The sequence below is a fragment of the Lutjanus erythropterus genome, chromosome 4, assembly GCF_056507025.1.
Source record: "Lutjanus erythropterus isolate fLutEry1 chromosome 4, fLutEry1.hap2, whole genome shotgun sequence".
NCBI lineage: Eukaryota > Metazoa > Chordata > Actinopteri > Lutjaniformes > Lutjanidae > Lutjanus > Lutjanus erythropterus.
The window spans coordinates 9,184,565-9,207,118 of record NC_139320.1 but is presented as its reverse complement, the minus strand read 5'-3'; the positions used below and the strand labels follow the sequence as shown (position 1 = coordinate 9,207,118).

The 22,554-nt window shown below is 38.5% G+C and overlaps 2 protein-coding genes across 3 annotated transcripts in view; one reads left to right on the top strand and one right to left on the bottom strand.

Moving 5' to 3' along the window:
* The window catches only part of LOC146328058 (transmembrane protein 87A), a 35,262-nt gene extending 30,372 nt beyond the window's left edge, over positions 1-4,890 (top strand). For both annotated transcript variants that reach the window (XM_084716896.1, XM_084716895.1), the window contains exon 21: positions 4,384-4,890. In XM_084716896.1, coding sequence (XP_084573022.1) covers positions 4,384-4,425 — 42 coding nt within the window. In that variant the 3' untranslated portion in view covers positions 4,426-4,890. The remainder of the gene's footprint in view (positions 1-4,383) is intronic.
* An 11,456-nt stretch (positions 4,891-16,346) lies between these two features.
* Positions 16,347-22,554, bottom strand: part of LOC146328057 (uncharacterized) — a 50,721-nt gene continuing 44,513 nt past the window's right edge. The window contains exon 4 of the mRNA XM_084716894.1: positions 16,347-17,466. Within this exon, the coding sequence (XP_084573020.1) occupies positions 17,444-17,466 (23 nt within the window). The 3' untranslated portion in view covers positions 16,347-17,443. The remainder of the gene's footprint in view (positions 17,467-22,554) is intronic.

The following is a 22,554-nucleotide window of genomic DNA, read 5'->3' as shown; positions in this document are numbered from 1 at the left end:
ATTCAGCTTTTGCATTTCTTAATTCTTTACAAACACGATTGTAAAGTAGGCGATTGAGAGTGATCAGGCTGTGTGAACCGGGAGGGAGGCTCCACCCGGCTCGTCCACACCAGGTGATGCTCATCTGCGCGGCGGGCGCGTGGTGAAGTTTACAGGTGACCGAAATTGTGGGTTTGTTCTGGAAGATGGAGGCTCCATGTCCGCAGTCAGTGGAAGGAATTCCTGTAAATCGAGAACGTCATATCGATTTACTGCCTGGATGTCCTGGATTACAGAAGCATGGACAGGTGGGCAGGAGAATCTCCCCCTTTTTTTCTGGTCGCCAACAACAACCCAGGGCTGTGGATATGGCTCCAGTTGTATTGGAGTAGAGCTGACCGGGGCTTTGGGTTTAGCCCCGAGCCGGAGCCAGGCGTCCCAGGAGACGGTGACAGAGGCAGAGAGAGAAGCAGCAGCTGGAGCTGTAGCAGTGGGCGGAGTTGACGTTGCAGCCGGAGGTGTAGCAGCGCCAGGTAGATACGGAACAGTGGCAGCCAGATCTTCAGGAGTGATGACGGGGGCACAGTGACATCTCACCACCAGAGGGACTGGTGGTGCGACATTGCTACTGTTGGTTATCAGAAATGTCCAGATTTGGACCAGAGAAAAGGCTGGATTTCTTGCCAACAGTCAAAATCACCTTGAAAACTTCTTGTTGGTGTCTCAAAAATACAGAAAGTAGTCAAGTCAAGCAGAATCTGATGTCAAATAGTTTATTGGTACAAACAGTAACAGAAATAGAAACCGGCTTATTTCAGCTCCCCAAAGCTCTTTCTTAAGGCCCCGGTGAAAACACTTTGCACTGGCTGTCCCATCGTTTTCCTATGGAGAGAGCGGTGGTGCCTGACCAAGCGGCACCACTACCCTCGGCGTAGCGCACCACTCGAATCAGCCGCTGACTGCTGTGCGCAAAGTTCAAATTATTGACTTCAGTTGCCGCTGACCTTTCAAAGTTCAGCCAATCAGGTAACAGCTGTGTTTGATGACACAGGCAGAAGACCACAGATGTGTCGAATTGACGCAAGCAGAGGAGGGAGAGACTGATGGTTGAGTCTTGAAGGGAACCTCAGACTTGCAGAAGATCTCACAAGAGTGATCATGTTAACATCACAATGAAAAAAACAACGTACAAAACCCTTGCAAGAATTTCGCAAATCAAGGGTTCCCTTCCAGACATGACCAAAGAAAAGTGTTTCAGGGTTCCCCAAACTCTATTACATTAAAAACAGACTACGATCTTGTCAGTAAAGATAATTCCTGGTGAAATGTGAACAGTCAGGTCGGGTTATAAGATTTGTGAATAATATAGTTTATGAAGTTGGCTACATCCAGAGCTAATGTTAGCTCAGTCGGTTGTATACCAGGCAGACAGGACGTAGCGGTTGTAGTACTGTACTTTCCATCTTTGCGCCCTACCTCACAGTGAGTCCGGGACAGATTTCTTATCATTTGAAGGTCCCTTTAAGTACCCGAGGGCTTTGGCTAAGCCACCACCTACTGTTCCAAAAGAACCTCCGACTGGACCTGGAAATAATGCTGTCAGGCCCAAATATGCCTGAGTCCAGGTGAATCTAATGGCGTCACATTTTGGACGCACTTGGCTGTGTGCAATTCTATTGGTGTCAGGTTATGAACATATACCAGCACGAATATTTAGCAGAAGTCCATATTTGGCCACATTCCAGCACTGGGCAAGAGTCCAAAGAAATTTATGAGGAATCTGTCTGCACCTCACACCATATATCATATCTCTGAAGCCCCTTTGGAAGAACAATAATAATAATAAAAAAATTGACATTGTGCTTTAATTCAGACAGGTCACACATAGAAAACACAACTTAACATGAGATATGATCAGACCCACTCATCATACAACGTTATCCTGTCACATGTCACCACAACGCTACAAAATGGTCAAACGTAGCTACGTTGTCACTGAGTTGCCAGTGTTGTGTCGCATAAGCGCTCATTGACATTAATGAGCACTTGTGTGTCAAGTCAGCAAACATGAATTGTCAAGCTGCATTTTTGTTGATCTTGTAGTAAGAGAAAAGGGAATAGTTAATTAAAACTTCGGAGTGCAAATAGCATTGTTGGCTACGGACACCTGGGTGCATGTCTCTGCCATACTAGGCTATACACTGCTGCGTGTAAATAGTCACATTGGCTTTTCCAACTCAGGTGTAAATACCATCTACTTTAAAAAGACATTTCGGTCGTTACAATAAATGCTATGGACTTGGATCAGAGTCAGTCCATCTAATAAAGTCTGCATAATTCACTAATTAAAAAATGATTTGTGTTAAGTTACATTTTAAGGAGGTGACTAAAGAGAAATTAATGATTTTCCTTCCTATCTGTATCTGTCTTTCGTAAGTTTTAGCCAGACTCTGATGTAATTAAATAACCACAGAGACCTTTGTTAGGGAAGAGACAGGGAGAAATGGAAGAGCTTGTTGACATTTTGCCTACCTGACACATTTCTCCATCAGTCTGCCTAAAATGCTAAATGAGTATTGAAACCCAGAGGCAGCAGAGGTAACTGTCCTACAGGACAGACTTCTTGTTCAAATCGGACAAATTGGCTTCTTCATGTCAGCAGTGATCTCATCTGTCACTTGTCTGTTTGTGCTTTTCATCCATCATGTCTGCAACAAAAGGAATCATCTTAACGTAAACTTAAAGTATAGTGTGAGTCAGAAAGTCTGAAATACTGAGAGACTGCATCCATGAAAACTTTCCGCTACTGATTAAAGATGGAGGGAGAGCAGAGAACAAAATAGTCAACCTCCAACATAAATCTTGTTCCACCTGGACCTTCAGTGAGAACATGAATATAACATCCACTGGGTCAGGGTTGAGCCTAACACACTCAAACATGCTCTTCTTAAAAGCTGCAGGATCTCGTGTTGACCGGTGTTGTTTTGTTAAAAGACAAGGAGCAACATTAGAACCATAATGAATTCTTGTGGGACAAAAATGATGGACTGGAGACATGTTTCTAACTATCCCCAGGGGACTGGACCCTTTGGAAGAACTAGGTGCATTTACACTGCGGGGTCCAGGGTATAAATTAAAACAACAACAATAATAATAACTTTTATTTATGAAGAACTTTTCATACACAACATGGAACTCAAAGTGCGTTACAGTGTGTCATTGAAAACAGATTAAAAACAAGACAAAAATACATAAATTCATTTAAAAAAAATATTAGAAAGTAGTAAAAGGTAGTAAAAGTGACAGAACGAGGTAGAAATGTACTACATTAAAATGTTTGAATAAGTTGGTCTTCAGTTGAGTTTTAAAAGTGCCAACAGAGCTCCCGTCTGCTGTAACTGAGCAGAACGTTCCACAGTGTTGGAGTGTAATAACTAAACTTGTTTTGTAGGTTATTTAAAAAAAGAGTTAAAGTACCATCTTCAGAAGATCCCAGTGCTCCTGTTGGTGATAAAAAAACAAAGCTTTGTATGTGAGTAAAAGAACCTTATTAAAAGAAGAGTTAAATTAAGTTCCAGGGACATTATTTTATTTTACCCTTAAAAGAAGTTCCTGTTCGGGGGGAAGAACTTTCCAAAAGTACAGGAAGTTTGGAGGTGGGACTTGCAGCGCTGCACATTTCTGATTGGTCAGATACTCACAGAATTTTATTTCAGCCATGATTTGTTAAAATTTGCAGCTACAAACCAGTTCCACACCACTTTGCAGGGCTTTTTTTTATATATGTTTTTGGGCTTTTTTGCCTTTAATGGATAGGACGGCTGAAGAGCAGACAGGAAACAGGGTGAAGAGAGAGAGGGTGACACGCAGCAAAGGGCCGCAGGCGGGAGTCGAACCAGCGGGCGCTGCAGAGGACTGACAGCCTCAGTACGTGGAGCGGACGCTCTACCAACTGAGTTATAGGGCCACTCCCACTTTGCAGGTCTTAAGACCAGGTTTAAATGCATAACATGTTTTATTTACTATTATCTTCTGGCACCAGCTTGATGAGCGGGAATGGGAAAAGTTTACTTCAAAAAATATTTGATTCACTACTTTCATATGCAGTGTAGTAGTGACGCTACTGAAAAAAAAAACTGCTGTGTTCTTTGCATTGTTAACAGAATTATGACTTGTGATGTACACATTCTAGGATTCAGCTTATTAGTGTTAAAAAAGCAAACAAAAATAACAATAAATCATAATATTGATTACAATACTTAAGAATCTGAATACTTTTTGAAATATTGTTATAGTATGGAAGTGGGAGATCAAGTTTCCACTATCAGACGGTCGGGCTAAACGTTTCTCAGCTGCTGTAAAAGAAAAACATTCTTCAGGGTGACGGTGTGTTTTCTGTTGCAGGAAACTATGACGACTAAGTTTGAGATGTCCAAGATGGAGTAAAACAGAGGAGGAAGAACGGACGGATGGATGGAGGACAGAAGCAGATGGATAAATGATACAGGTTCATGTCGGTGGTGTATAAGGTGGAGTAAAAGTGAAATGATGACGATTAAATGCACATGAGGAGACGAACTGATGGATGAAAGAGGGAATAGATGGAGGAGGTGTCAGTATGTGATTTAATCCCTGACTTTATGAGCTTTGTAAGCCTTGATTGTAAATACACTGGGGGGAATATGGATCACAGCGGCACACAGAGCCTTTTTATTTTTTATTTTTATTGCCTGTTTGTATTTATATTTCTATATATATATATATATATATACAGTATATTTTGACAAATTCGATGTTAATGAAGTTCTCTGCTACAGAGTGGCTCATTTGCCTTTTCACTGTTTACATGTGGAAATGTGATTTTGCAAATATTTTTGTTTTCTCTGTTGCCACGACAACAGCTTTCCCTGTCACTTTTTTTTTTCCTTGATGTTGGCAGACTAACCTGAAGCCAACCTGTTGAGTGGGTTTCATGTGGATCCTCCTTTCAACCTGTAAAAAATCTGAAATTAAAAAAAAATCATGGATGTGAATGAATACATGAATTACTTTAACACTCTTACTGTATTGGAGTTTTGGATCCAGATTAGTCCAGTTCTGGTTCCAGTGCAGTTTGAACCATTAAAACTGGTCACATTCTGATAACAGACACACAGACTGTTCATGTTTTAAAGGAGAAATATGTCGTTTATTTATCATATTAAATGACTTAGACATGTCAGCAGAGATTAAAGAAACGTAAAGAAAATAACTGGTTTCTCCAACAACAACTCTACAGCCGCAGGCTTCTGCTTTGGAATGTCTGTTATTGTTTATTAGAGTTCAAATTAATGCTGAATTTTTCTCTGAATGACTTCATGTCTGTTAATAAGTCTGAATAAATAATAAATGATCTTTTAGGAGTAGATGATTATAACTGTTAAATTGAGCAAAGTGCTAATGGAGTTTGTTTTCAGGACAACAGACTATACTTTTACATCAAAAGACAACTGACAGAGTTATAAACAGCTGATCTGCTGACAGTGGAGGGGAAATTAAAACACCATATACAGCTTCAACTCTGCATCAGGACTGCAGGTCTCATTTTTGAAGACTAGGGTTTTAGATATTTCTCCTTTAAGTTGAAAATTATCAAATTTTATTGTTTTACTTTTTGTTTGTGTCTGTGTCAAAGAATTGTTGCAGTTTTTTTTTCCCAACAAACTACAGAAGCTGAGAACGGCCATGCTTGGAAAACTGTTACCTCAAGATACTGAGTTTATTATTTTGTTATTTCAAGATAAGAAAGCTTGTTATTTTGTGATGTTTAATAAACTGCCTCTCCGTAACCAGGGCAACAGTGACATTGATTGACTTAACCTGCTTGTGAAAATGTAGTTGAAGTATTTGAGCCCAGATTCTCCAAGTACGGTACCGTACCCCTGGTGATACTCTAGCTCCCTCTAGTGGTAAACAGAGGGGTCGCTTAAAAATTTCAAATTAATATACTTGAAGTATGAGATTGATTGAGTCTCGTGTCAAACAAATAATCTTGTTTTTAGGAATAAACCTTCCTCCTATAGCTGGACCAGGTCGACCGACGCTGCTGTATTTAAACATCGGTCTTAATGGTGGTACTTGGAGAGATCTGGTGTAAAAACTCTGAGTACCACTACATTAGAGTAAGGTGTGATCAAAAATGGAGAATTATTGATTTAGTGATGGTGTGAAGGACGGCGATCACACGCACGGATCTGGGAAGTGTAATATGGGCTGAAGGGACAATCCCAGATTATACAAGATGGGTGGCAACTGTAAGGGAATGATGTAGATGTTTCCTCTAGCAGAAAGACACAATGCAGTTTCTGTCTTTTACCTGTTGAAGCCTCTGGACAGTGTTCCACACAGCTGCATGTCCCAGCAGAGAGTTTGTCCATCAGATGTTGTTAGTTTGGTTCTCTTTCTTGTCTTTGTGCTGCTCTCATGGTTAAGGAGCCTATGGAGTGAAATTGATTTGTCTTATTTGTCTGTTTTTATGATTGCAGTATGTTATTTTGAAATCTGATAGGATTCTCTTGGTGTTTCTGTGCCTGACGTCCAACTTGCTGGATCTACTTGGTGCTAATTCACATGAAAATGGACTTGCCATGCTTCTGTGATGTGCTGCATTGCTGCTGGTAGAACTGATAATGAATGATATGATATATGACTGAATAATAATGAACAATCAATAACAGATAGTCTTTGATTTGTTGTTTTCAGCTGAAGTCAGTTGTCAGGACACCATGTATACACGGAGTCACAGCGCTCCTGGTCTCTTAACATTATAATGATACCTAGTTAACTATCTGGTTTTCTTGAGGTAACAAAATATGAAGTTGTGATCTTGAGATAAGAGCTCAGCTGTTCTCATCTTCCATAAAACTACAGATTTGTTAACGTCTCTTTCATTCACTTTGATGATGACTTTCATTTTCAGGCTTTTATGTCACTTTACATCCTTTGGTGATGATAATGTTAGATGACGTCTCCTCAGAGGAAACATTCACAGACTGACTCTATGGTGCAAATCACAGGTTATCACTGTAACATTAAACTGGCTTAAAGGGACAGTTTGTATTATTTGCAGTGTGGTTCTATGAGGTTCTTCTCCACAGTCAGTGTGTTACCTGCAGTAGATGGAGGTTGACACGTCCCCAGTTTGGAGAAGCAGCAGGACTACTGGTGTAGGAAGCTAAGCTAATGTCCTGCTGTGGACAGGGTCAGCAGGAACAAGGTTTTAAGACATGTAAAAGACATGTAAAAGTGTATGTTATATTTAGAATATTTTCATCCCCTTTCTGTCAGACAGACTTTTCTGACAGGAAGCCACTATTAATCTTTGCAAATCAACCAAACTCCATTAACAAAAACAGTCATTTTACCTCACAGCACATGAGAGTTGCTGGTCCACTGCTGTCTCAGTTGGTTAGTTTGTTTGTGTCGTTGTGTGACTTTGGAGTTTTAAAAGGGGCCGAACCGACCAACCTCAGCTGATACACTGACTACACCCACTTCAAAACACCTGAACTGCCCCTTTAAGTATCTGTCATCCTTCTGTCCACTTTGTCTTTTTATTTGTTTGATCACAGAAACACGACCAGCGACAGTATCTCCTCTCACAGTCTCTCATATTCCTCTTTTCTCAGCAACATGTGTGTGTTTTGTACGACAGCAGCCATTATCACTCTGAGCAGCCCGTACAGCTCTGTGTGTGTGTGTGCATGTGAACTTATAGACTGGTGTGTGTGTGTGTGTGTGTGTGTGTGTGTTCCAGCCTGTTAAGGGTTGACAATGACTTGTCTGAATGGACTAAACGCTCCATACATCATTCAGTTCAGCTGCAGGGTAAAGTCCACTCTGTCTCCTGTCAGCCTACAGCAGCTCGCGCTCTGCTCGCCATCATCACCAAAAATCATTTTGGGTCTTTTTTTTTTTCTTTTTTTTTGCTGTTTAAAGGTTTGAGGCTGACATTATGGATGTCATGATAACTGTTTCTTTCTTACGATCTTAAAAACATCAGAATCACTAGTAGACTCAACTTGTTTGGCAGCTTGTATCGTTTCCTCTGAACGGCGTGCAGCAGACTTTGAGATACGTTTTCTCTCATGTGGTGGGCGTACCACAGGTGTTATCCAATCAGCAGCGATGTATAAACACCACTGTATTAAACAGGTGTTGCGGTGCAGGGTGCAGCATTGTTTGTGTTTAAATATAGGTTTTGTTATATTTGTCAGGGTTGAACGCAGCCCAGAAAAACTAAATGGATTACGGAGTTAAAACAATATTTTCACATTATTACAGCATACAAACCTCAACACGTGACAAAAACATGTTATAACAATATACTGTCCTGTTATAACTCTAAACATGTTAGAATTATATTGTTATAAAACAGACTTTTCCTTTTTTAACATAAGTCTGATAATGTTCAAACATCTTCACTGTGAAAACCCAAAAATCCAGAAAACTCTGCAACTTACCTCAACAGGTTTATGAGTCAAAATGAAGTTTTGAAAAAGTTTAAAGTTTTGTTGAGATAATTTACTTTTCTTCTTTGAAAAGAAAACTCAATGTACTGTTGTGTAAACTAATCGAAGTGAAAGTGAATAATGGTTAATGAGTTTTCAGTCATTTAATTTTCAAGCACAAAATAATAAGAACAATATGATACAAATTTATTATCATTATACACTGAAATTCATTTTGCTGTTAAACAGATATTACACAGATTAAACATGAAGTACACGAGACACTTTACACAAGAATACAAAAACAATATTTGTATTTTGTGAACTTTTTTTTTTTGTGTAAAACTCAAAAACTGGAGTTTATCTACAGAAGAAAAGTAAATTATTTCAGCAAAAGGTTAACAGTCAGCATGCAGATATGAAGAATTTTTTTTACACAATCAAAATTCATTAAACCAAAATATGAGGCACAGACAAGTTTTTGTTTTATAGAGCAGTTAATTTTAGATTCAGAGGAAAAGTAATGAAAATGAAACATCTGTTCCGTTTGAATTGTTCAGTTTGTGGTCTGAAATGAGTCACTTGAAGTAATTTCACTTATCTGGAAGCCTTTGTTTTTCATTTGAGAGACTAAGTGTGGATTTTTGTAGTGGAGGAGAGAAACTCTTCAGTTTGACGTCTCACGTCTCATCACTTCACAGCATCTGTTTGTTTTTGTCCAGAAAGATTGATTCTGTAAAGGACTGTGCTGTTTGCTTTGAAAATAAATCAAAAGTTAATAATAAAAACTTGGAAAGTAAATGATTGGCTTTATTTTTCTGAGCTGATGTTTGTGTTTTTTTTTTTTTCCTTCCTGTTGGGAATTTCTGAAAAATAAACACAGAACTATTCTGGAGCCGTGAAATCACACTTTGTGCCCCACAGTGATCCTTTTTCTCTCTGTGATGTTTGCAGTTGAATTCTGGGTGGAATCTTTCAGCAGTATGATCTGTGATGGACAACAGATGCCTCAGTTTGTTGTCATTTATGTATTTTATTGATCTAACAGGTAACTTCCTGTATACTGGCAGGACATGCAGTGGTTTCTGTGTGAAGCATCAACACATATCAGAGGACATGAGATGGCGAACAACCACTGCAGCCTCACAGGACGGCTCCATACTGACAGTCTGTGACCCAACATCAAACGTCAAACACTGGATTGGGACCCACAGGTGGGTCACAGGAGATGTTATGTGGGTCACCAGTGATAAATAAAAGACAGTATCTTAATTATATTCTTAGAATTCAATCATCTAAAATGTTCAATATAATTTCCTCGATGAGAGGAAATAAAATCGACAAGACGTCCTGCGTTCATTCCTCATTTATAAAATATTTAACGTGTGTATGTTTGCTGTAACATGCATCAAGATTAGGGCTGCAAATAATTCATTGCCAATCAATCTGTTGATGAATTGATCCTGTCACAGTATTGTCAATTTGAAAATAGGTCAAAACATGTGAAAACAAGTGGAGCGTATGGACGCACATCACGTTTTCTCAACTAGCAATCAATCTGCAAAACGTTTTCCACTAATTCATTTACTGTTTGGTCCATAAAATGTCTGAAAATATTGATCAGTGTTTCCTGTTTTGTACATAACTCAGTTACTCAAATTGATTAATCATTGCAGGTCAAGTCAAGATAATATAAGGAGAACATTAATTTATGCACAAAAGAAGTCTTACCAAGGTTTATTGATCAGGTCTATTATTGATCAGGTTTTCGTGTTTATCAGCTGATTGTGGGTAATTTCTAAGAAATTTCAAATGTAGTATTACTTGGTAAATTCCACCTATTTATCATGAAACTGTGGGACCTGGATATTGAAACTTTACGGTTTACTCATTTTCGCTGACAAACAATTAGCAGCAGATGAAGAAAGTGTCAGGAAAATGCTGATAATGTCTGGATGATACAGTCATCTTCAGATTTGTCTTTAATTGGGTCACACTGGAGGTCAAAGACGTGGAAGGAGGCAGAACAGATGGATTACATGTCAGGATTAAAACGTAAAGACACCAGCTGCTACATATAGACTCAGTGTACACCTCTACACTGAACACTGGGCTGAAACGCAGGTTCCTGTGTGGTCAGATGACATGATATCATGAGGAGTTTGGTTTAAAAAAAACTGCACTGGGAACAGCTGAGTGACTGACTCTGACATTTAGGCTACAGCTGCTATCATTAGATCAAATTAGCGTCTGCAGATGGAGGATTTGGGGTCAAGTTTAAAGACATTTTAAGATGATTAAGAGATGATTTTAGGATACAGAACAGAATCACTAGAAGAGGTTGCTGAGTGCAGATCTCTGCCAGGCAACAGATGATGAAGCACCTCCTGCAATGACACCACAACTGAGAGATGCAACTCAGCAGAGATTTTTATTGAAGTGTTTTTGTATGACACATATTGTACCTGCACGTCCTTGGTTCACCTGACTTAGTGGTCAGCAACCAAGAAAAACAAAACAAAAAAAAAAAATGAAGAAGAGCCACAACTATTATTAAATTCTCTATTTTTCTCTGAGACTTTTATTTATTTATTTTTTTAACATCCATAGCTGGACTTAGGATACTTAAAGGTCCAGTATGTAAGATTTACAGGGATTTATTGACAGAATATGGCAAAAATGGAATATAACATACAGAAGTATGTTTTCATTAGTGTATAATTGCCAAAAAATAAGAATTGTTGTGTTTTTGCTGCCTTAGAATAAGCTGTTTATGTTTATAAAAGGTGTGGGTCTTCTTCCATGGAGGCCTCTGTGTTGCATGTTTCTGCAGTAGTCCACAATGGACAAACCAAAAACTGGTTCTAGACATGGCCACTGTAGGTTCTCCTATATGTTTGGAAGGGGAGGGTGAGGCCAAGTGTTTGCGATCTCCAAGCTCACAGCAAGATGCCACTAAATCCTACACACTAGTCCTTTAGGGTTAGAGCTGCAACAATTAAAATAACTGATGAGTTTATTCAGTAATTTTTCAATGAAAAAAAAAAAAGGTCCAAATTCTCTGATTTCAGTTTCTTAAACGTGAATATTTTCTGGTTTCTTTCCTCTCTGACAGGAAACTGAAGATCTTTGAGTTGTGGACAAAACAAGACATTTGAGGACGTCATCTTGGACTTTGATTGACATTTTCTGACATTTTCTGAACCAAACAACTGATTGATTAGTGGGGAAATTATTGGCAGACCTATATTTTTCACTATTTTTCACCAGCAACTGATTGATAAATCATGAATAATTTGTAGCCCTAATTTTGATGCCTGTTATTGCAAACATATATACACATTAAATACTTTATGAATGATAAATAAATGCATTTAGTCTGAGTTAACAGGCTATTTCATTGGTTTTATTTCCTCTTTCCTATAATTAAGTTACTACTTAATTTCTTCCATCATCTTTTTATTTATTTGTCCACCTAAAAAAAATCTCCCATGATTCACCAGTAGATCCATGAACCAGTGTTTGGGAATGACTGCTTTAAAACATCTTTAAACCACAAAGCATCAGTTTTTCCTCACGTTGTTTCAGTGTGTGTGTGTGTGTGTGTGTGTGTGTGTGTGTGTGTGTTACTGTACTCCAGCATTACGGCTGTAATAACATAATCCCAGAGATTTGGCCTGACAGCAAGACAGTATGCTGCTGATTTCAACTGACAGTAGGGAATTATCGTCTCCATGCACTTTACAGACAGCTAGACATGTGTTATTATTGCTGATGTGAGTCTCAACATGTGGCCCGTTGGTCCTCTGAGGGACGCTGACAGCAGCAGTTTAAGGAAGAGTGAGAAGTAGTCTGATCTGGAAGACATTTATGGTAAAACGTCATACAGACAATCAGGTTTATTAAACATCTTGAAATATATAGATGTTGGTTTAATTTGTATTTTTACATACATTTTTATTATTCTTATTTGCTTTGACAAAAAATGTATGGAAATACTTTTTTTTACATTTTAATTTTCATGAATCATTCTGCAATACTGAAAAGCTGAGGAAACTCAATTTCAAGGCAACTGCCTTCACTAGATTTTAGAATAATAAGAGGTTTATAACAGGTACAGTCCTAACAAAATTAACAGGAACACTTCCTTTTACCTTTTTATGAGTAACTTTTGTACAAATGAAAAATGCAGGTTAAAATTTATAATCAATACAAAAGGAGAAGGTGAGAGAGAGCAAGATAGAAAAATAATCAACTGCTCTGCATGTGGCTTGTTCCAGTTTGCAAATTGCTTTGCATTCTATTTACTTCAGAAATGAAATAAAACATGCAAATGTTAAGACAGAAATCTTTCCTCGGTGACTTTACTTTTGGTTTCTTTCTAATCTGGAAAATAATCACAAATAAACTAAAGAATTTCACGGGGATGTACGATAGCAGAGAACATCGGGTCTCTGCTGTGGGGGAATTAACAGATTATTAAGATTATTATTCTCTCATCGTGACGTCCTACTGGCACATGCAATATGTAAAACACAAAGCTTTTCAAAACATTCACCTTGACTGTGCTGATAAGACAAGAACCTAATATACGTCTGGACTGCAGACAATATGAAATGTTATCTGCTTTTCATTTGAAACGGGTACAGGAAGTGACATCATCCATGATCCAAACAGGAGGCGGACTGTCTGCACCTTGTAGCATCTTTTCACTTTGAACGAGGAACAACAGCCAATGGGGAAACTGCAACACTCAAACAACCAATGGTGTAACTTCATCACTCACTCACAAGCCTTTTCCACCTACATGGAACCCTGGAGCCGTGTTCTGGTTTGCACACCTTATTTTGACTAGTTCCACAAAGGATAACATGATTTAGAACCCAAACAAATGGTTCCCAGCTGGAACAACAAAAAGCAGGTTTTCCTAAACTGTATCTTAATAATATGACAACTGATTCATTGTTCTTGTCACAATCTTGTTGAAAGAAAGGTCCGAACATGTGAACACAGGTGGAGTGGAGGGATGTACGTCCCCAGGAAAAAGTTTGGGAAACACGGTGCTAGACAGCACCAAGGTCCAAAGAGTGTGGGTCAAGAACCAGAATTAATTTGGTGAAGTCAGTCAGTCAGACTCTCTCATTTAAACCGTCGCTAACAGGTTCTTTTCCTCTTTTCCTCTCCGACACAACAGACACTGAGCGATCCGTGTAACACTTCAGAAATCACCCACACTGAACACGTACTGTGTTGCATCTGCATAATTAAAGCATCATCTTAACAGCCGGTCAGATCAGCACAGATGGTCATTTCTTGCCAATTCTGATATTTTATTTTAAAACCAAATATTAATGTTTTTATGCAAACACACATGAGGTAATTACCACAACAAGTTTCAGTTCTGTCTGCATCCTCTCTGCACACTTGCATTCTTTTAAAAGGGAGCAGGAGATGCATCAATATCAAATTAAATCCCACTCCAACAGAAACACTGAGGAATATTATAGGACTTATGACTGAAGGTACATTTAGATTTTACCTGAGTCACTGAATGCATCATCAGAAGCTTCAGGTTTTGACAGCTGAAGGTCCTCAGTGTAAAAAGACATTATCCTGAAGTTTGACCTCCGTGTGATCTCTCTCAGACGTGCTCACGTCGTGACTGAACGTCTGATGTTTTCCTGACAGGTCTTGCAGTTTTCTTTGTTCATTTTGAAGGTGTGTCAGCAGCTCATACTCAGATGTGCTTACACTGAACCAGCAGCAGGTTCAAGGACACTCTGACAGGACGCTTCCCCACCGAGTGCTCAACATGATCTCAATAATGATGCTTTGGCTCTCAGATCTGTTAGTCTGAGCAGCAGAGACTCGTTCACAACATGCAGAACCAGCTGTAAACAGCAAGACGTCCTCAGCAGAAACTATAGATTTCCTTTTGCAGAACTGGAAATATTTACCTTCTGTTCAAACCGGCCAACAGATGTCAACAACTGCTCAGTTCTGTAGTTCTAGTAATGCTAAAAACTGTGTGTGTGTGTGTGTGTGTGTGTGTGTGTGTGTGTGTTTACCTGCTACAGGAAACCATAAAGCAGCTGCTGAAGATAAAGTAGTTCATTAAAGCTCTTCAACACCTTTTAGACGAGAGATGAAAAATCCCACGCAGCATCTATGAGGACATCAAGCCACCCAAAAAAACAAAGACAGAATGGTGAGGAAAAAAACTGTTCTTTTAATTTTCTTCTGAAAACATTTTCATGCCAAACTGCAACGTTTCTTCAAATCTGACCACTCACTGTTGCTTCCTATGATTTTAATCACAGCAGTCTCCATTGTGCATCTCAGTGAACCGATGCAATTTTGTTTGATTATTCACTGCTGGATTCACTCATTTTTGCATTCATGTTTTTTATTTTGTAGTGTGAAAAGACATATTTGTCATTGTTTTTGACATTTATCAATGCTCTGTGCACTTTTATCTTTTAGCATTTTGTGCTGTTTTGACTGACTTTACTACACTTCTTCATTTTCAAATAAAACATATTTTCTTAAGAGGTTTTGTAATTCTGAGCTGTTTCAGTCACGTTACATAAACAGTGTGATTTTGTTCTCTCTGGAACAACTTGCCTTTGATTTTAATGAATTATACACATGAAAAATAGAACCTTTCTTTCCAATTTTCATTTGCTCCCACACACTTCATTGCAAAAAAACCCCAGAAACATCACAGCATGTATCACATTTTTTTAGCTGCTGTAAATTTGCTGTACATTTTAATGAATCTTGATAAGACTTAATTTGTGTATAAATAAATATTTCTAACTATTTTGATAATCAGTTAAACATTTTAAAAGTCCAAATTCTGTGATTTCAGCTTCATAAATGTGAATATTTTCTGGTTTCTTTCCTCTCTGACAGTAAACTGAATATCTTTGAGTTGTGGACAAAACGGGACATTTGAGGACGTCATCTTGGACTTTGATCAACATTGTTCAACATTTTCTGACCAAATAACTCATCAATTAATGCTGAAAATGCTTGACAGATTAATGTTTATTTAAAGCCCTGATCTTTACACGTTATTGCAAACATATACACATGTTGAATACTTCATATGAATTAGGAATAAATGCATGAATAGTCTGAGTTAACAGGACATCTCATTGGTTTTATTTCCTCTAATCAAGAAAATTATATAGAACATTTTTTATTATAATAATATAAAAGTTTTCCATAGGCTTTTATCTATTTAGTGACCAAATAAAATGACCAACTCTTCTGTAATGATTGGTCTAAAATATCACTGGATGCTGTAATATTATAATTTCCTTTCATCTGAATAATCTTGACCAAACTATGAAGACCATAAATACACCAAGTGGACAAGACTGTCCACATACTTTTGGCCGTGCAGAGTACATGACTGTCCATCACTGTGTTTATTAGCTTTAGACAATGAATGATAATGAAATAATTTCGAATCAACCACAAGAACGTGTAATATTTTGACAGAAAATGTCACACTGACCCTTCAGATTTTTGTCTGACTGTGTGAAACAGGAATAACCTGCAGCAGTGGTGGGTGGTGTGAAGGGATCGCGGCGGACATATGGACGTCTCCACCTGTTCTACATGAAACAGCAGCAGCCTGCTGCCAGATAATACATGCAGATCTACTTTAATACAAAGAAATCTCCTATTATTCTGCCCATTACGTAAAAGGATGAGATTATCGATACACAGATTAATGAGTATCCAATGGTGTGCCAGTGTTAACGCCCCGCCCCTCTGCCCCATCCAGTCCCTCCACCCTCCACCCGTCTGCACACAACCCTCCAAATCATCCAGATAAAAATAGAAAAACCCCACAATGACTTGCAGTTTAGTTGTTAGATTTTTAGTCTTTATTGTACTATTTTTTCTTGACAATTTGCTAGCGGACATGTGAAAACTTGGACCAACAAAACATCATCATCATTATTATTTTTTTTAAATTACAGCATATCGTCAGACTGCGGTAACAGTGAGAAGATGTGTTTTTAGAAAATAAAACAAGAAAGAAAATCCAAACCAAACAGGAAGTAAAAGAAAAAAACATTTTGACTTTAATATTCAATGGTGGTTTTTTCTTTTTTTTTATTCATGTACACAATATAACAGTCTAAAAACATTAAACACACAGAGCTGAAGACATCGCAGTGTTGGTTGGGAAATGGCAGTCCTCAGGGCAGTTTATATACTGGAGCAACATGGTCCTGCTGTACTGTCAAATATCTACTGGGACAGATGGGGAGGGACGAGGGGGAACTACAAACCAAAAATGGCCGTCAATATAAAACTAACAGTCTTTTTTTCCTTTTTTTCTTTTTTTGTTCTTTAAATCCACCAATCAGGAGTCGGTAGAGACAGAGAGCAGAGTTAAGTAGCTCGACAAGGAGGAAAATAGGACGGCGGGGGGAAATAAAGGAGGAGGGGGTGGAATGTCTCGATTTTCATATTTTACATTTCTGCATTTTTCTTTTCTCTCGTAGACAATATAAAATCTCACAGACAAGCAAAGAAAAAAATGAAAACACTGGATGTACATGTTTGTATGTATACATGTATCAGACAGAGGGAATGGATAATGGATGGATGAACGGATGGATGGATGGAAAAGAAAGGGGCTTGAATTATTGCTTTCTGAGTGATTATTATTTTTCACTTCTCATCTACATGAATTGCATCTTTCTCATTCTCTCAATCTCTCTCTCTCTCTTTCTCACCATGGTGATCTGTTAACACGTGATTACTCCGTTTATTTGGGAGGAAGGAGGAGGAGGAGGAGGAGGAAGAGGAGGGATGGAGGGAGGGAGGCGAAGGAGGGGGAGGAAGGAGGGAGGAGGAGGAGGAGGAGGAGGAGTTAGGGGAGGGCGGGGCAGGGCTCAGAGCTCCTTGCTCAGCGAATCCCGGGCAGTTCTAATCCTCTTTGTGTGGCCTCACACGTTTCCCGCCTTTTTGTCTGGTAAATGATAACAGAAGAGATTGAAAAAATGTATTAAAAAATAGGTCTTGGAAAAAGGAATAATAATAATAATAATAATAATAATAATAATAATAATAATAAACAGTCATATAAAAAGGGTTATTATTATGTTGTATGTGTGTTTAGTGGTTTAGTACAGATGTTGGTCTCTCTAGTGTTGGTTAGTTTAAAGTTATTGTGTTAAAGGACAAACACGAAGCAAACAACAACAACAACACAACAGAGAAAAATATGACAAAGTGTCGTCACATCATAATGGAGAATCGTTGTCATGGTAACCAACAGAAGGACATACAGTCTGTGTCTCTCTGCCTGTCCTCTACCTGTGTTTGCACCTTTGACTGTCCTTTGTGCTGTTGACCTTATGGAGAAGATTTTTTTTCCCTGAAATGAAACAAGCTGACCATCCACTCGTGTGTCCTCTGTCTCTGTCTGTCTTTTTCCCCGGAGACAGACAACAGCAGAGAGAGACAGAGAGAGAGGCTGCTTAATCTGGCTTGTTGAAGAGGCTCCGTGACACTTTGATTTTGGCCACTAATCCGTTGATGGACTCAACTCTATTGATGTCCGCTAAACCAGCTTTTCTCTTCCGCAGCAAACGGAGAGCAAACTATCTGAGATACGGCTAGTTAGAGCGAGCCGACGGCTGCCGGCGCAGCGCGGCGGCCGGAGGATCGAGGAGGGAGGCCGGAACACGAAGGTCGAGGGTCTGCAGGCTTTTGGCGTTTTTAATCCTTCTGGTATTAATCCACCAGTGTGGACTACACTCAGCATTGAGTTCTGATAAATGTGGAGCTGCAGCACTGCTCAGTGACCACAGTGCTGCTCCACCAGTAGTAGTGGCAGTACTACGCTCCACTCTAAGGTGGTCAAAAGTATCTACACTTTTTCACTACCAAGTGTTTAAAACAATATAATATCCATTCATTGTAGTGTTGAAAGTACAGAAGCTGTAAAAATATGATCTAAGTGCTCAGTCAAGACCTGAAAGTCCTGCCTGAAAGTTCAGTGACTTTTTCTGCACCAGCACTGTGTGAACGTTCATTTTTAAGCTTTTTGTTTAATTTTTGCTGGTCCCCACCCCTGTCCCATGGACCACCATGGGGACTTAGTGTGGGAAAAATACAGTCAATGACAAGAGAGAAATACATTTTTGATCCTGTTTGAATCGTGCATGAAAACTTACATTATTACTGCAGAAGGATAAATCGGGTATAACCTGGGATGTGATATGGATCTATTTTGGTCATTTTGATGTATTGATTCCAGTGGTGGAAAGAGCACTGAAAATCTGCACTTAATGACAAGTAAAAGTACCAGTGTTAGAAAAATACTTAAGTAAAAGTACAAAGTATTTGTTAAAAAAAAAGTACTCAGAGAGTTAGTTACTTTTAACCGATGATGTCACCATCACCTCCTCAGACCAGGGCTCTAAATTTTGTGTATTTTGCTTTACCAATAGTTAAAACACTAACAATCAATTAATTATTAATAACTGATTTGATACAAAACAAGTGTTTTTTTCCCTCATTTTGATTGGCAGTTACTGCCACGACTATTGATTAAATATCCATGAATACATTTTTAACTGGTTAAATTCTTAATGAAAAATCAATTAAAGATCAGTCATCAAATAGACTTTTTTGTTTGTTTGTGCAGATAAAAGGTCTGGATATGAATTCAAATTGTACTCAGTACTCAACTATGATTTTTAAAGTAACTAAGTAGATTACATGGCATCATGAATACTTAAGTACAAGTAAAAGTACAGGCTTGAAAATCTACTCATAAAAGTACGTTCCCCAAAAATTACTTAATTACAGTAATTTGAGTATTTGTAATTAGTTACTTCCACCCCTGATTGTTTCTAACAGGATGTGTGTAGAAATACAATCTGATTCTGAATCTGAGAATTTTAAGAAAGGTTTGTCATAAAATTGTTAAACTATCAAATTGTAGATTCTACTGTGATTCTTTGATCCATTTGAACTTTGTCACAAATTTCACATATGATGTTTGTCAATTCAAAATGTAAAATTTGTGGTGAGTTTGTTGTAGTTTAGTTTAGTTTAGTGTGAAACTGCTCAGTGATCATCACAAATATTGATATCTTAACTGAAGTGACTTCTGGGTGTGTCATCTTTATAATCATGTATTTTCAGGGTCTGATACTTCAACAGTTTTACCACAAACTGCAGCTTTTTCTCGAGCTGTAAAATTATCTTTTAAATTGACAAACGTCATCTGTGTGATTAATGGTACAATTGAAAAATAATTTGTCCCATTGTCAACTAGTCATATTTTTGACTTTGTGACTATGCCTCTCTGTTAGAAAGATGACAGACTCAGAAAATCGTGTACATGATGTCGGGGCTTTCTCCTTCTGCAAGCTAACGTTGAAACGCCATTGAAGCTAAGATGACTGTGTGTTTTTGTACCAGGATGTAGTCACAAAAGAACAGTTCCTGCTGCTTTTTTTTTCTGTTCGTGGCTGATTAAAGGACCAGGAGTCACTGATAAAACACTTCTGATCAGAAAATGTTACAAGACACAGTGATGTCAGTTTGCGTTACACAGGGTGAGACAAGAGATGTAGGTCACTGAGCGAACCCATCACACTGTAGGACTGATCTCTCTGATCTTATCTCAGAAAATTATCTTTTAAATTGACAAACATATTTCAGAATTTGTGAAGGGCCACTGACAGACCAGAAGGAAAGACTTTGCCTGCACTGACAACAGGTACGTGTCTTTTTTTTAAATACTAGCATTTTATCAAAGTTTAAGATTCGGGAATTGAATCTTTGTTCACAGTAATGAAGAACAAAGAGTCTTTTGGTGTTCAGTTTTTGTAACTTGGTGATTGCACTAGTTTAAAGGCATGAATCTATGAACTTCACTTCCCAGTGAAAACATAATCACATGCTCAATTTGAACACGTGTTGTCAGGCAGACCCGAACGCTTCGAAGGTTCTACCACTGCCAACAATATTTTTTTGAAGAGAGGAAGGAAACTTGACATGAGCTGCACCAAAAAAACCAAAGAGGCAAAATACTGAGAAAGAGTGAGAGACAAAGCTCCTCCATGGAGTTTTTAATATTTAGTCTCAAGACTGCCACCGATTAAAATCAGACGTATGCATGTGAAAACAGGATCAGTGAGCTCGAAGGAACCCTGTGACAGCTGTAAGCTACGCCCCTCCCTGTCCTCAGCTTGTCCTCAACCTGTCCTCAGGTAGTCTCCAGCTCGTCCTTGTCTTTCATTAGAATCATAATAGAAAAGTAAATAATGATTGCAGTTTGAGGAGAGAATAATAGCTTTGCCCCACTGTTGAAGTTTTCAATATTAATTCTCTCTTTTTTCTAGACTTTTTTTTTAATTTTTTTTATTTTAGAACTTCTAGACTCAGGATTTCCATCAGAATAACCTTACTACATTTTCCTGAGATAATCATTTTGGTGCAGCCTGGGCTCATTCAGCATTGGCCTGGAAGACGTCTAGAAAGGAAGGAGACTTTCCCAGTGACCTCTCTGAAATGTGTATACATCATTAACAACTTTGCGCAGTATTGGTTGGAAGACTTTGCGGTGTCGGGAGGAAAATCAGATGTGCAAAAATGGATGTAGTCTTTTTGTATTAATAAATAATTTAAATCCAAAATTAATGGTGTGCTGCCCAATAGCACTAGTTTCTGACATGCTGTAGCAGTAAAATAGGGCTACATTCATAAACAAAGTAAGAGTTTGAGTTGAAAACATCAGATAAACTTCTCAAATCTGATACTGTACTATTTTAATGAGCACAGCTGTCTAATGTCTAATCAATTCAATGTCATTTAGTACTGGTCATATTGATCGTGTATCTCATGTGCTTTCCAGCTTGTATTTTTTATAATATAGTTTATAAAAAGTAGTTGTAATAATGTGAAGAGCCTGGCACGGTTTCAGCCCTCAGCGAGCCAAACATTCAGTGTTAAACAGAGTTCAACTTAAGCAAAAGAGTTTGAGCTTCAAAGAGGCTTCCAGTAAATCTCTCAGCAGCCACAATGCTCTCCACAAACATCTGCTGGGCTGCAGCAGATCAAAGCCAGCTGCTTGCTGGACACCAAGCCTCACGCTGCACTTGAATGGAGAGGAAGCTGGGACTGATAAATAATGGAGGAGCGAACAGAGCACCTTCTGGTTCACAGGCACTTCACCTCCTGATGCTTTAGTGTCCAGCAACAGCTCCCAGGTGGGAACGTGTGAAATGGTTTGAACGAGAGGTTGAAGCTTTCCTGGAAAAGAAAAACTGCCTCTAGATGATAAATTAAAAAAGCTTCAGGAGATGTCAAATTTAATCTTCATCATTGCATTTTCTCTCATCAGTGCTCAATCCACCTGTGTCTGTGACGCGTAATAGACCAAAACTCAAAATGAAAGCTAAAGTCAAACGTGTTTATGCTAACTCTACCTTTTCCAGGGGCTGTGACCGGCTGTATCACGTAGCAGCTCATCTGATATTTATATTTTTATACGTTAAGTTCATGGACAGTCAGCTTCCAACCGTAGCTGCCCTGAGAATCCACACTCACCACCTGAGTCCCTGTTATTGTTGAATGGTTTTGTTGTTTGGCTGTGCATGAACTTGACATCATAATGAAACCAGCAGTCAGAGAATAAAAGAGATGCTTCTGTCTCTCCATCTCATTTTCTTTCTTCTAACTAATATCTGCTGGTTATTAACATGTGAACAAACACTTATTGAACAACTACACTACAACTTCTTTAAAGGGAGTAACTGCTGATTGATTTTTTTTATCATGCAACTACCCAGGAACATGCCTATGTATATGTGCTTCTGCATATACAGTGGCTTCACTTGTGTGTGTGTGCAAATTTAAATATATAGTTCAGCATTTTTGGAAGCACTCCTTTTCAGTTTCAATCTTGTGTGTGTTGAGTGGAGAGCTGGAGTCAGTATGCAGTTAGCCTAGCTTAGCACAAAGACTGGAAGCAAGGGATAACAGCTAACCTGTTATGTCTAAAGTTACACAGTACATCTACCAATGCCTCTACAGCTCA